Source organism: Microtus ochrogaster, unplaced genomic scaffold (assembly GCF_000317375.1).
Source record: "Microtus ochrogaster isolate Prairie Vole_2 unplaced genomic scaffold, MicOch1.0 UNK12, whole genome shotgun sequence".
Classification (NCBI taxonomy): domain Eukaryota; kingdom Metazoa; phylum Chordata; class Mammalia; order Rodentia; family Cricetidae; genus Microtus; species Microtus ochrogaster.
This window is the reverse complement of record NW_004949110.1, coordinates 6,656,025-6,671,730: the sequence shown is the minus strand read 5'-3', so window position 1 is coordinate 6,671,730 and position 15,706 is coordinate 6,656,025. Positions and strand designations below refer to the sequence as shown.

General features: G+C 43.9%; 1 protein-coding gene across 6 annotated transcripts in view; it reads left to right on the top strand.

Annotated features, from left to right (window-relative positions):
- Positions 1-15,355, top strand: part of Zbtb38 (zinc finger and BTB domain containing 38) — an 82,654-nt gene extending 67,299 nt beyond the window's left edge. For all 6 annotated transcript variants that reach the window (XM_013353587.2, XM_013353586.2, XM_026789002.1 and 3 more), the window contains 2 exons: positions 8,118-11,720; positions 12,335-15,355. In XM_013353587.2, the coding sequence (XP_013209041.1) occupies positions 8,118-11,702 (3,585 nt within the window). In that variant the 3' untranslated portion in view covers positions 11,703-11,720; positions 12,335-15,355. The remainder of the gene's footprint in view (positions 1-8,117; positions 11,721-12,334) is intronic.
- The last annotated feature ends 351 nt before the right edge of the window (positions 15,356-15,706 follow it).

The following is a 15,706-nucleotide window of genomic DNA, read 5'->3' as shown; positions in this document are numbered from 1 at the left end:
TCTCGTAGACCAGGCTGGTCTCGAACTCACAGAGATCCGCCTGCCTCTGCCTCCCGAGTGCTGGGATTAAAGGCGTGCGCCACCACCGCCCAGCTGTAGGACCTGATTTTTAAATAAAACGAGTGGACAAAATCATTTGAACAGGAAGTTTGTCGTGACCAAAATAGGTCTTGAGACTTAGAAAACAAGAAGCAAGCAGTAGTAAATTGTACCAACAGGGTAAGATGACAACCGAGCCAATCAAAGAACAGTTTTCACTGAGACTGGTCAGGAGCAGCCCTGTGGTCCAACCAGGCCGTGGTCCACCTAGCTGCTTAGCCATACTCAAATCCAAAGAGAACGCTCATGTCAAGGTGGGGAACAGTGTGCTTGTGTGCGACTGTGGGCATGGCTCCACCCCCACCCTCAGTCTCCTCACCTGGCCCCTAGGGAAGTCTGCTTCGTGTCTTATTTTCAGTCACTCTGTGTGTCATTCTTTTAGGCATACATGTAGGTTTTTTTCATTGAGTAAAATAAAATAAATTTCCTAGAGGCAGAAATTATTTCAAAGTATTATGAATGTTGCCTTATGGATTAGCACAATAATTTCAAAGTTCTTGTCTTAGGATATACTTATTCTTTTTTATTTATGCCTGAGTGTTTTGCCTGCATGTATGTCTATGCACCACTTGCATGTCTGGTGCTCACAGAGGCCAGAAGAGGGTGTTAGATCCCCTCAATCTGGGATTATAGATGATTGTGAGCTGCTATGAAGCGTGTCCTGTGGAAGAACAAGTGGTCTTAACCACTGAGCCATCTCTTCAATCCCTGGACTTACCACTGAAGATTCAAAGTGGTTTTGTTCAGCTGAGGTCTGTCACTATTTGCTATATTCAAAAATTCAAATGAGTATTTAAATGCTCGTGCAAAATGACTTTGTTCAACCTAATTAAACAATCGAGTAACATTTAAAATGACGATAGTATAAAATAAATCAGTAAGAAGTATTATATTTTGTCAAATATCTTCAATTTTGGCTTAGTAAAAAGATAACTTGATTTTCACATCTGTTCCTACACCCAGTTGTAATACAACATATATATTATATTAGTTGAGGTATATAAAGAAATTCAACCTTGCACAAATGGTTGGAAAAGAGGATTTTTTAAAAATAGTCTTTCTAGTTAATTGTGGATAGTCTTTGATATTACATCAAAATTTGACAAGATGATCTCTTAAAAGTTAGTTGAAACAAGAACTTTGAACCTGGCGTACTTTATTACTTATAAATCTACTGGTCTCTGTTGTACATGTTAACACATGCATTGGTCACTAGAAAATACTGGTCCCCACAGTCAGGCCACCCTCCAGATTTGCTAAACAATATCCAAAAAACATATTTATTCACATCACTATCAGCCTCATCAGAAAAATCATTCTGTATTTGGAAATGTCACTTCCAAAATTTAAATTTCATATAAAAATAAAATTTGATTATTGGTAGCAAAATACCTATGCCCATGAAATGTCAGGGAATCTTGGTCTGTTTTCAAAACTCTAAACAGCTGCAGTCTACCAGCGATTCTCTCGAAACGATAATCCACGACAGAAGGTTAAGCTGGTCAAGCCCACAGCTAAACTACCCAGTTGCTTTTCTTGGTAGCAGTTCTGTTTCAGTGTGCACTCCTAAGAGTTTTACATATGCCACTTTAGCACACAGAATCCTTAAACACACACACACGTCTCGAGGTTAAAAGTTAATAAAATGATTAAGTTTTATTCCTTCCATTGATTATCTGTGGTATGGTGCCTGCTGAGGTTCCAGAACCTACCTGTCATTGCTACTGGACCATTCTATGCTTTTCATCATACAAAAAAAAACACATAAATAATACCTCTATGTCATTACAAAAGTAGTTTTTTTTTGGGTTTTTTTTTTTTTTTTTTTTTTTTTTTGGTTTTTCGAGACAGGGTTTCTCTGTGGTTTTGGAGCCTGTCCTGGAACTACCTCTCTAGACCAGGCTGGTCTCGAACTCACAGAGATCCGCCTGCTTCTGCCTCCCGAGTGCTGGGATTAAAGGCGTGCGCCACCACCACCCGGCTACAAAAGTAGTTTTGACCACACAAATCTAGAAAATGCCTTAGGAAATCCAGAGGCCTTTGAAACATGTTTTAAAAACTGTCAGGCTAAAGGAAACAGGAATATAATTGGCAAGAACTCATTTTTATTTTCCTCTTACTTGGCTCTGGTTTAAGCAGACCTGGGCTCACTTAGGTCTGATTTTTAAGACTCTTAGGAAGTTCTGTTTGCACAATATGTAAATTAGGATATTTGCTTAAATTGCTCTTTGCTCATCATCAGCATAGTCAGCATGCACTGTGCTACAGGTATACAGAGTACAAAGATGGGCAAGGCTGTCCCTGCACTTTGGGGACTCATCAAGAAAGATACACGTGAACAAATGTATTCCCAGAAGCTCCAGTGTGGGCATGAACACACAACCAGAAATCATAGGAGGCGGCTGCCCCCGTGAGGTATTGCTTGAGATGGGTATGTCTAAAGACTGCCAAGTAGGAGAGCTCCAGGCAGGAGAAGCATGATGCACACAGAAAGCCGGTCTTCCAGTGCTATGAGAAAAGTGGTCCATGAAAAGGTAGATGTGCTTTCTGGACCTCTGGATGGGGGTGGGAAGCTGGGATGGAGGAGAGACTGCTGCTCCCAACTGTTTGAATCTTTACCATGAGCCGAGATTTATTTTCTTTTTCATGAGGTAGGTAATTCTGGAGCTGTGGCTGTAGCTCAGTCAGTAGAGTGTGCTCCACAAACATGAAGACCATTGGCACCCGTTACCCATTATAAGAAAGTCAAGCATGCTTGTAATCCCAGCACTGAGGATGCAGAGTCAGATAATCTCACTAAAACAGTGAGCCCTAAGTCCCAAAGTGAGAGACCTTGTCTCAGAAATCAAGGTGGATGGTTCCTTAGGATCAACACCTGAGACTGGCCTCTGACCTCCACATGGGCATGTACACATGTACCATGTATACCCACCCCCAATATAAGCATCTGCACACACACATCAACACATACACAAGGTAGTTGATTTTGAAAGCAAATATAGCAGAATAACTTTATTACTCATATTTACTTATTTGTTATAGCTACTTTTTTTGAGACAGGGTTTCTCTATGTAACAGCCCTGTCTGTTCTGGAACTAGCTCTGTAGACCATGCTTGCCTCAAATGCAGAGATCCACCTGTCTCTGTCTCCTGAGTACTGGGATTAAAGGCATGCACCACCACTGACCAGCTGTATTTGTTTTTAAATGGTGTCTTGCATGTAGCCCAGGTTGGCCTTGAATTTACTGTCCTCCTTCCTCAGCCTCCCAAGTGCTGGGATTATAAGGGTGCACCAAGATACCTGGCCTTGCAAAGTCATGTTAGTTATTCGAAATATCTGACTTAGGTGTCCATGTTTGTACTGTATGTATATGTGTTTATTCTGTAGAATCGGAGTGTGGCAGGGGACAAAACCAGCTCAAAAGTCTAAATAGGCTGATTAACTAGAATTTCCCGCGGCAACTGTGTACTCACACAAGATATGTTTTATGTTAAAAAGCACATGACATTTATGTTAGATTTTGTGCAGCTATATATTCTGCTTAAATATTTATGTATGTACATATAGGATGACCATTCATATTCTTGGGATCTAGTCCCAGTATGTGCCGTTTCTCTTGCATAGTTATTAATTACACCTGCTTTCTCTCTAGTCTCTAATAGGGTGCTGAATTAGTCACCCTATTTCTATACCTGTACTTATAAATAGAAGTGTATTATATGTTCAAATATTCATCATTTAGTCATACATACATGTGTCTATATATGTGTGTATTTATTTATTTAAAAGTGCTTTTAAACACTATTCTGATTAAAATACAAACTTAGGGGTTGATAAGAGGACTCAGCCGATCAAGGCACTTGTCAGGCAAGCCTGATGACCTGAGTTCAATCCCTGGAGCCCACGTGAGACTAAAGAGAAGACATGACTGCACAAAGGTGTCCTCTGACCTTGGTGTGTGTGCTGATACATATGGATGCCTCCTCCCACTCATAAACAACAAATACACGTTCATAAATATAGTTTAAACAATACAGACTCAGCAAACTAGTAACTTAGCTCAGGTTTTGGCAGTTATCAAATTACAGGTTGTTTTACTATTGACTCACCTAAATTTTTATATCTAGAATGGTTTTGTTAGCCTTTTAAATTTTTTTGTTTTGTATGTATGAATGCTTTGCCTGCATGTATGCCTGTACACCATATATGTGTCTAGTGCCCACCAAGGCCAGAAGAGGATGTCAGATTCCCCAGAACTGGAATTCCAGACAATTGTGAGCAGCCAATGTGGGTGCTAGGAATTGAACATGGGTTCTCTGGAAAAGCAGCCAGTGCTCATAACTGCTGAGCCAGCCCCCCGTTTTAGCCTTTTCATGGTTCTATATTTTTTTCTCAGAAGCACTGCTAAGAATAGTGAACTTGTTGCATGAAACTTTTTTAGAAAACATTTTAGAAATTACATGTAAATTAAACTTCATCTTCTCTGTGATTTACACATTTTGTTCCAAAATCTATTGTGGGCCTTCTGTCTGCAGAGGAGGCTCCTGGCCTTCTGTCCGCCGAGGTTCCTGGCCTTCTATCTGCTGAGGAAGCTCCGGGCCTTCCGTCTGCAGAGGCTCCTCTGACTTCTCTTTTAAGATACTCACTGTGGAGAAACGTGGTGGGTTTGCTGTAGAGTGCTTACATCTCTAATGTCAGAGAATACCGATGTTGGTGAGAAGGGCCTCCTCCCCTTCAGTGCTAAGTTTGTCCCCTGTCCTGTCCCTGTGTCATCGTGTCCCATCCCCCCCACCGTCATCTATTTCCTGTTTCTTTAGCTGATGCTGCTGTGACAAAGCCACCTAAGGGCTGGTGAGATGACTCATCAGACAAAGGCGTTTGCCCTGCAAGCCTAGTGGACGTCTTTGCAACCCATGTAATGGTGGGAGAGAAGAGAGTCCCCAAAGCTGCCCTCTGGCCTCCACACACATACCCCGGCACCTGGATCACCCTCTACATTCACACACAGAGTAATGGTTTGTTTTGAATTTTAAAAAGGCAACTTAAGGGGAAAAGGATTCATTCCAGCTCATAGTTCTAGGAGTCACTCCGTCATGGAGGAGATGGAAAGGCGTGGGAGCTTGAAGCAGCTATCTCATAGCATCCACGATCAGGAAGCGGAGAATAATGAATGCATGCTGCTCCTTAGACGCATTTCCCCACCACACCGTCCGAACTCCCAACCAAATAATGGTGCCACCCTCACTGGGCAGGTCTTTCACTCTCAGGGCCATTAAGATAACCTCCCACAGGCATGTCCAGAGGTCAACCTCCCAGGTGATTATAGATTGTCAAGTTGAAGATAGTAATTATCACACTTCTTGTTCTTAAATACCAGTGCTCTAACCCCAGCTACTAAGAAATGCTGCTTGGCCGTGAATGGTCAGGTGGCAGGATGTGCATGCAGGGGGCATGACTACAGGGCACCAGTCCTCGCCAAGCCACTGACTACTCCAATCCTTCCTGCTTTTCAAGAAGAGACGTCATTTCTCGTGTGTGTGCGTGTGTGTGTGTGTGTGTGTGTGTGTGTGTGTGTGTGTGTGTGTACAGAGACATTAAACAGGATAAGAAGATGCACCTATGGGGAAAGTAGATCCTATAGGATATGTTTCTGCTCTCCATTTTACTGGTGGAAACAATTCCCCACAATTCCAGAAAAAACTCATGAAAAATTAAGTTTGAGACAAGGCAAAGCAAAGTAGAACTAGCGTTAAATAAAGAAACTGAAACAACGGTCACAGCAGAGGCCCCGGCTAGGAGTGGCTGCAGCAGATGACCAAAAGCCCAAGCTTCCTCATTGGAGGACTGAAGCTGATGAACACGCATGCAGTTTCTTTGTCAAAACTGATGGACTCATAGGAAGGTGCCCGTTCGCTGTGACAAAAGGTGATGGAAGAATTTATCAGATGTTGCTTGTGTAAAGGATGCTAAATAGACCATGGGGCCCAGCGTATAACAAACCCTTTACAAAAAGATGAGAGGAGTTTTTGTATGGACATCTGGTCTATCTAACTGAATAGCTGTCATGAGCTAAACACTATAGACTAGCAAGACATTGCAGCTGGCAGAGAAATATTGCCGAGTTGTATGACTTTCTGGGTCTGCATGTACTGATGGCACGGGAGGTGAGCTCGAGGGTGTGCTAATTCTTGTGGCCCACAGCAGAATGACGGTGCACATTTAGATGCAAGGGTGACGGACTGGCAGAGAGCGAGAACAGGAGTTACTGTCTGCGTGTTTTTTAAAATGGAAGGTACTAGAACAGAACAGATGGTACCACATGAAGTCAGGGCGTTCATCTCATTTGTGTCTTAGGTCACTGAGAGCCGTGTATCTGTTGCTCTGGATGCCTGTGGAAGCGGCTGCTTTGACTACTAGGGTGTCAGTAGGCTCTGGTCATCCCGGGTTCACAGTAAAACATACAGATCATTCAGCCGCCACCCAGTGGTGGTGTAAGAATGTGTGGTCTCTTAATTGTTAGCTTGATTGGGTTGAGAAGTGTACAGGTTTGTAAAACATGACCCAGGGTGTGTCAGAAAGGATGAGAGGAGAGGGCAGCACCAGGCTGGGGGCTTGACTAGAGTAAAAGCGAGGCAAGGCAGTCATCTAGCCTGGGCTCCTTTGTCTTGTCTTTTCCCTCTCTCCTCTCCCCCTCCCCTACCACATGTGAGCTGCCCTGCTCTACCACACTCTTCCAACGTCAACTAGAACCTTTGGACCGTTGTTTCTTGGTCATTTTCCACAACCCCAAGTCTAACGGAAGAGAATGAGTTGTGCGCACTGCATGTGAATCTTTCTCACACCATCCAAGAGTCGCCGTGCCTTTCTGATGTCCTAGCTCGGGAGTCTATGATGAGACAGAAACACACTGTCCTGGTGTGCTGTCTCGTCATCTTCGTTTGCCTTCATTTTAAAAACTCTAGTCTGGCTATAATAAAGGGGAAATTACGCGTGGCGAGGAGGCAGGTGTCCCTGGTTGTCAGACTCAGTCACACAGGCTGCCGTTCAGAAAAGAACTCCTCAGCGGACTGAATGAGCATAGTTCCTTCCATTCTCGCCACTTCTCTAAGCAGATACCTCACATAGAGGTACCACTCACCTATGGGAAACCTTTAAAAATAAATTAACAAATTACTTCCGTTTTATGAATTATGTTTGGATCAGATTATTAAGGTTATCACTGAACACATATAAAAGAGGCAGGGAGTATGGCTCAATGGTAAAGCCTTGACCAGCATGTAGAGGCCAAGGAGTCAGTCCTTAGCAACACGCACATACACATCAAATATAGTCAGGTGTGTTGATGCATGCCTTTATTCCCACTGCTCAGGAAGAGAGGCAGGCCTGTCTCTGTGAATTCAGTGCCAGCCTGGCCTACAGAGCTAGTTCCAGGCCAGCAGGGCTTGGGATGTGACCCACCTAGCATGTGTAATAGGCTGACTTTAATCCCCAGGTCCTCTGTAGGGAAGGGGATATCAAAGAAGGTAGAGGCAGGTAAATCTGAGTTCAAGGCCAGCTTTGTCTGGATACCAAGTTGCAAGCTAGTCGGGGCTAAATAGTAAGACCTTGTCTTACGGTGAAAGTCAGGTGACTGGAAGGTGTCTCTAAAAGACCGTGATGCCACTCAGCCTCAGAGAGTCTCAGAGCAGCAGCCTTGAGCGTGGAGACCCTTCCTGCTTGGACACACGGAAATTCGCCCTCCCCATATTTGGACACACACATAGCTGAGACTTCGCAGACGGCAGGGGAAGGAGTCCTGGGAGATTTCCAGCTACAGCTACCAGCAATGGCATGAGAAACAGTCTGGGGCGAGAAGGTTGGGCTTCTAATGTTGACTTCCAAGTCTTAGGAAGAACAACAAGATGAGATGAAAGTCTGAGTTTTCATGTGTAAAAATAGTTTCCCCCAGAAGTAGTTAACAGCTAGAAATGAACAAGTCACTGCTGGAAGCCCCCTGACCATTTGTCTCTCATTTCAGATGACAGTCATGTCCCTCTCCAGGGACCTCAAGGACGACTTCCACAGTGACACGGTACTCTCCATCTTAAATGAGCAGCGCATTCGGGGCATTTTATGCGATGTCACCATCATTGTGGAAGACACCAAGTTTAAAGCCCACAGCAATGTCTTGGCTGCCTCAAGTCTTTATTTCAAAAATATATTTTGGAGCCATACAATCTGTATTTCCAGTCACGTCCTGGAGCTGGATGATCTGAAAGCCGAAGTGTTTACAGAAATACTTAATTATATCTACAGCTCCACCGTTGTGGTCAAGAGGCAGGAAACGGTCACCGATCTTGCAGCTGCGGGAAAAAAGCTGGGAATATCATTCTTGGAAGACCTTAGTGACCGCAACTTCTCAAATTCCCCAGGTCCCTACGTAGTCTGCATTACTGAAAAGGGTGTGGTTAAAGAAGAAAAAAATGAAAAAAGGCATGAAGAACCAGCCATTACTAATGGGCCAAGGATCACAAATGCATTTTCCATCATTGAAACGGAAAATAGTAATAACATGTTTTCTCCACTGGACTTGAGGGCAAACTTCAAAAAAGTGTCTGATTCCATGAGAACAGCCAGCCTCTGCCAGGAGAGGACCAATGTCTGCCACGAGGCAGAGCCTGTCCGCACACTTGCTGAACACTCATATGCCGTTTCTTCCATCACTGAGGCTTACAGGAGTCAGCCTGTACGGGAACATGACAGCAGTGTATCTGGTAAAACAGGAAAAGAAAATGGCGAGGCTCTTGCCACAAAAGCAAAGTCATGCCGAAAGCCAAAGACCCAAACCCAGGATTCTGACTCAAGCACAGAAAATATATCACTGCTTCCAGTGACCAACCCAGAGCTTAATCAAGAAAGAAGCCCACAGCCAGCTCCAATTCTGTCACACTCAAAATCTTCCAGCAATGAGGGAGACGTCCATTTTCCCAGAGAAGAGGACAGCCGACCCTCCGATATTCCTGGTCCAGCAGTGGCAGAGGTCCCGCCCCTTGTTTATAATTGCAGCTGTTGCTCCAAATCCTTTGACAGCAGCACACTGCTCAGTGCCCACATGCAGCTCCACAGGCCGACCCAGGAGCCTTTGGTGTGCAAGTACTGCAACAAGCAGTTCACCACCCTCAACAGACTGGACCGGCACGAGCAGATCTGCATGAGGTCCAGCCACGTGCCCATCCCAGGGGGAAGCCAACCGTTTTTAGAAAACTACCCCACCATTGGACAAAATGGAAGTTCATTCACAAGTCCAGAATCTTTAGTACCAGAAAATAGGATTGGTGAGCTTGCCAGCGCTGGGGGTGCCTTGCCAGATGAGGAGCACATGGTGAAGCTTGTGAATGGGCAGATGCTCTACAGTTGCATCGTGTGCAAGCGTAGTTATGTGACTTTGTCCAGCCTCCGAAGGCATGCGAACGTTCACTCGTGGAGAAGAACATATCCTTGCCACTACTGCAACAAGGTCTTTGCCCTGGCCGAGTACAGGACGCGACATGAGATCTGGCATACTGGAGAGAGACGGTACCAATGCATATTTTGTCTCGAAACGTTTATGACCTACTACATACTAAAAAACCATCAGAAGTCTTTTCATGCCATAGATCACAGACTCTCCATCAATAAAAAAACTGCCAATGGAGGCTTGAAGCCTGCTGTCTATCCCTATAAACTTTACAGGCTCCTGCCTATGAGATGCAAGAGGGCACCGTATAAGAGCTTCCGGAAATCTTCCTACGAACGTTCTCGAGAAAACAGTCAAAGGAGTGAGTCTGCACCAGATACATTTGTCATTCCAAATTCACAAAGCTCTGAAATGCCCACACTGAACTTCCAAGATGGCGGGAACACCTTGACCGGCAGCCCTGCCATCCCAGGGGAAACGCCTTCACATCAGGGTGCACCCACTTCTGCCAAAGTAAATGCAGAAGGCATCAAATGGAAGAAGGAGGCCCTGAAAACTGATCCCATAGATAGCTTGGATTCAACCGAGGGGTCAGTTTCTTCCGCAGAAAACACTGTCAGTGTCAAGCTCCAGGCAGAGTCCACACATGGTTCACCAGTGGGTAAAGGCAGTGACCACGCGGCCTCTGTGATCAGCTATGGTGGCTCGGTGCCCTCTGTCATCGTGCACAGCAGCCAGTTCTCATCCGTGATCAAACACAGCAATACAGTTGCTGCCCTGACCAGCAGCAATGACAAAGTCCCTTCCCAACCATCTGTCAGTCCGCCCCTGAAAGAGGATAGCAAACTGGGGGCAGATAAAGCCAGTAAACTTGCAAGCAGACCCAAGAGCATTAAGGAGAAAAAGAAAGCTCTTTCGTGTAACAAGGGAGAAGTAACAGAGGAGGCCAAGCACGTTAGTGATCATGGAGGGTCTTTGGGCAAAACCACAAATGTCGTGGAAGAAACCAGTAAAATTGAGACTTATATTGCAAAGCCTGCTCTGCCTGGCACCTCCACAAACAGCAACGTTGCACCCCTTTGCCAAATAACAGTGAAAATTGGGAATGAAGCCATCGTGAAAAGGCGTATCCTTGGGTCGAAGCTGTTTTGCAAAAGAGGGAGAAAGCCCAAATATCAAATGCAGGAGGAGACGTTGCCTCAGGAGAGTGACCCAGAAACCCGTGGGGACAGCCCCCTTGGGCTTTGCCAGGCTGACTGCGTAGAGATGAGTGAAGCCTTTGATGACGTAAGTGACCAGGATTCCACTGACAAGCCGTGGCGCCCATACTACAACTACAAGCCCAAGAAGAAATCCAAACAGTTGAGGAAAATGAGAAAGGTCAAGTGGAGGAAGGAGCGTGGGAGCAGAAGCCCCAGCGGTAGGCGCAGGTACCCAGCTGAACTGGATCGTGCAGAGGTGAAGCCACCAGATAAGGCTTTTGAAGAAGAAGAAAATAAAGAGATGCCCAAGCTCCAGTGTGAGCTCTGCGATGCTGACAAAGCAGCAGGGGTGGACGCCGAAGGCAAGCCCCACCAACACCTCGCGCTGAAGCCTTACATCTGCGAGCTTTGTGCAAAGCAGTTCCAGAGCCCCTCCACGCTCAAAATGCACATGCGCTGCCATACTGGAGAGAAGCCGTACCAATGCAAGACCTGTGGGCGGTGCTTCTCAGTGCAAGGGAACTTGCAGAAACACGAGCGCATCCACCTGGGGGTGAAGGAATTCGTCTGTCAGTATTGTAACAAGGCATTCACGTTGAACGAGACTCTCAAAATCCACGAGAGAATCCACACCGGGGAAAAGCGTTACCACTGTCAGTTCTGCTTCCAGGGATTTTTATATCTTTCCACAAAGCGGAATCATGAGCGGCGGCATGTTCGCGAGCACGATGGGAAAGGCTTTGCTTGCTTCCAGTGCCCCAAAATATGCAAGACAGCTGCTGCCCTCAGAATGCACCAAAAGAAACATTTATTCAAGACCTTAACTAAGCAGGAGAATACTGGTGACATGTGCCATGAAAACTCGGATCTCTTGGAGAGTCAGCTTTGCACTGATTTGGAAGACAGCGACCAAAAGGATGACATGCAAACCTTTGCTGAAAACGTTAGTGACAGCAACAGTTAGAAAAGTCTTCAAAAAATTGTGAGATTTTTTCTTTCAGTTTTATTTTTTTTTTTAAGTTTAGTTTTGTTCACTTACTAGTCACAAAGGTTTGGGGAAGCTAATTCTCATTTGTGTAAACTCTTTAAAAAAAAAAAAAAGGATCCTATCACCTCCTTTGGGTTTTATCATTCATTTCTCACGGAGTGCATAAAACAAGATAGCTGCATTCTCTAAAGACCCACGTATTTTGTGAAGGCTAATAAAGTTCTTAGCTGTAGTATTTTGAACGGTGAAAGAAAGCAGCTGAATTTTAGCCTAATTTCAAACATTCTCGTGAGTGCTAATGAGGCCTGCTGGACTGTCGTTAGTCACTGGAGAAAATGAGGGTCAGGATCATGAAAATTACGTCTCTGAGATGTGTTCAATGCTAAGTGAGGTGTGACAGTATTTATCCCCCTCCAGTTTCTGCACTATTAATCTTTGTTTAAATTAATGGGTATTTACAGAATACTTCACAATATAACTGAAAATCTGTAATGGGTAGCCTACAGTAGGACACTTATACATCATCTAGAACTACTTTTCTGCAACATAAACCTTGTAAAGTACATATATGAGTCACTATAACCTTTAACTCTCTGTGTCCCTTGTAGAGAATTATAACGAGCAATAGACCTGCAAATACCGAGGACTGGTGTCGAAATCATAGAGCATTTTGAATCTGACTTATGAGCATGTGTGTGCTTCTCGATGGAATGCTGTGCTGTTATTAGAGCCACTCAAGTCACACAAAACATAAGTCATGCCTTACCTATGGGGAAAGCCTTCCCAGAACCTACCTGAGATTACCTGTGCCGTATAACCCTTTGCAGTGGCCTCACCTCAGAGAATGAAGAATGGTCAAATTCTTCTGAACTCTCTGCAGTCTTCCAGCCATCCCAAGGCCATGGATGTTGGGGGCTATTCCATGCAGACTTAAGGGGTCAAATAATCCTGATGTCTCCCATTCTACTGAAGAAGTATGCAAAGGGTTGAGTACTAGACATACCTCCGTGGTAATGAAGTTTCGGGCATTTGGAAACAGCAGAAAGCCCGATTCCTGAATTGTACACCTTGGAGAGAATGCAGCCCACAGGTGCATACTAACTAAAAGGACAGAAGCCCCCACTCCCACTGATGACATGAGGACAAGGGGAAGTGATGACCTTCCTTGCCTCAAACAGCAGCATTGTTTTTGCGGGATGGGGAGATAGGATGTGGAGGGACAGGGTTCTGCCCCTTACTATCATGACTCAGCAGCATCCACACAGCTAGAAGCTCTGTCTTCATGTTTGCAGACATCTAGCTCCCTCGTTAAAGCCTCATCTTTCTAAAGCTTTTTTTATATTGATGCAAACTGTCAGCATTGCCCTCAGAAGTCTGTTTGCCCTCCAGGATGGTCTTTCACGTGAACTAGGATCCTGGAAAGCTGGACCTCACTGTTCTTCCTGCTAAAACTGCCAGGATAGGAGGGAAGGAGGACTCATTCCTAACTCCCTTCAGTCACCAGTGTCAGCAAACTTCAGAAGAGTTCAAGAGCGGCCAGCAGCCATTCCTGTTCACTGGATTTGGTAGATGGAAACCCGAGGCTGAGAGGTTGTCATTACGGGGAAGTAGCTCAGAGGACTCCAGTTGGTTGCAACACGTGTTGTGTCTCCATGAAGACTTAGTGTGGTTTGGGGTAGGCAAGAAAACATTCAAACACCCAGGAAAAAGGACATGATTCAAGGTGACCTTGTTATACTGTAGTTGTTAAGCAACTCCAATAGTGTATCTGCATTTACCATTTGTTCATCTACATTCACCTACATGCAGTATTATGTACTAGAAGAAAATGGGGAAATGCAAGCAAATTCAACTTTATTTTTCTGTTGTATATATGTACATCCACACTGTTCACTTGTGTTTTGTTAAAGAGGTAGTCACAAAGGGCTTATGAAAATCACTTTTGAGTTAATAATTAGATGACAAGCAATCCTGTGATCCACTAATTTGTTTTATCTGTTATGATTATAAAGCAATCAGTTATGTATTTAAGTTGTTTTGATTTAACTACAAATATAAGATTATATGTACTGATGTCTCCTGGCCCTTATCTGTGGATATTTTTTAAATGGACTTGTATGCTGATAATTCTAGACCAAAGTAAATATGGCAGAATATTTATACATAAAAATAATTTTGCAAATATTTTCTATAATTGTATCATTCATTTAAAATGTTGATAGTCTGTGTTAGTTTCAGGGATGGGTGTATATTTTGATAAAATACTTGACTTTGTAATTCTGTATATTCTATACAATTTATAGCAGAGCCATTTTAAGACAACTGGTTACATTTTTTTCTTGATTGTGAAAATGTTATGAGTGGTGTTTAATTATGCATCAAGTCCATAACGACCAAGTAGAATTACAGTGTAAACAGTGAGCATACTGTATTCTGTACAAGATATATTGTAATTTGCTGTTTTAGCATCTGTATTTTGGTTAGACGATATTATTAAATGCAGATGTTAAGGATTGGAAAGGTTTAATTTTATTTTTAGAAATAATGAATATAAATTTGTTTTGCTTGATTAAAATAGCTTATTCCTATATTAAGTCTCTTTTTAAAATGTCTTAGTGTTAATTCTTGTGCAGCTATTTCATCTTGGTGAGTCAGGGCTTTGTTACACACAATACTCATTCAATATATTGTCTCCTTGCTTACATCTCCTGGTACCTACATGCTTCAGATTTATAAACTGTGATATTAAACTCCTTTAATCCCAGCACTCAGGAGGCAGAGGCAGGAAGATCTCTCTGAGTTTGAAGCCACTGGTCTATAGAATGAGCTACTAAGAGAAACCAACAAAAAAACTGAGTAGCAGACATTGATCTCTCATAGATTACTGTCAGGATAAGCCTTATGTGATGTGGTACCTCAGAGTGAATACTCACTTGAAAGTATTCTAGTCTCACAGCGAACAAATTACATTTACTGAGTCCTAGGCACTTGGCCATGTCTTTGGATCTAAACACTCATTATCCACCCCCAGTTCTGAAGGGAGCCCCAGTCCCTGCTTTGTAGTGAACTTGGAGTGGCAGTCCTTCAGCTAGACAAGGTACGGCGTGCCCGATCCCAAAACCCATGTGTTTGAACTTTCTCCGCGTTTTTAATAAAAATGCTTATAGGAAACTGGAGAGTGAGGGGACAAGACAAAGTCAGACAGCTTTGGAATGCTCTAGAGGCTTCTGTGAAGTGGGCCGAAGGAAGCTGTGTCTAACTCAGTATCGTATGTCCTCAGTTGCTCTTACGGTCTCGGGGTATTGCCTCCATAAAACCTGCTTCCACAGCATCTGCCTCGCCTGTTTTTTTTATTTTTTAAGATAATGGAGTGAAGTTATCATTTCATGCCGCTATCAGCCAGCAATCTTTCTTAGGAAGAAAATTGTTCCATTGTCACAGACGGTATTCCTAACCTTAGCTGGCCATCCTGTGGCAATACAGTCAGTCACAAGGGAAATGCAGAAAGGGGCTCTGAGAATGTAGTCCACCAACACAAAGCGAAGAAATCCAGACTTTTTAAACACAACCGCATTATCTAGCAAAACATTTTTAATAGCTTGTAGCCAGGCATGGTGGTGCACACCTTTTATCCTAGCAACGAGGCAGAGGCAGATGGATTTCTGTGAGTTAGAGACCAACCTGGTCTACATAGTGAGTTCCAGGGCAGCCAGGGCTATTCAGAAAGACCCTGTCTCAAAAAGAGCTGGTAGCAATTAAGGAAGTACTCACATGAAAAGCATCTAAAACAAATCAAATTTAAAAGGTGAGGCTTTGGGGGAAAAAAAAAGAGCTGGGCGGTGGTGGTGCACGCCTTTAATCCCAGCACTCGGGAGGCAGAGGCAGGTGGATCTCTGTGAGTTTGAGGCCAGCCTGGTCTACAGAGCTAGTTCCAGGACAGGAACCAAAAGCTACAGAGAAACCCTGTCTCGAAAATTAAA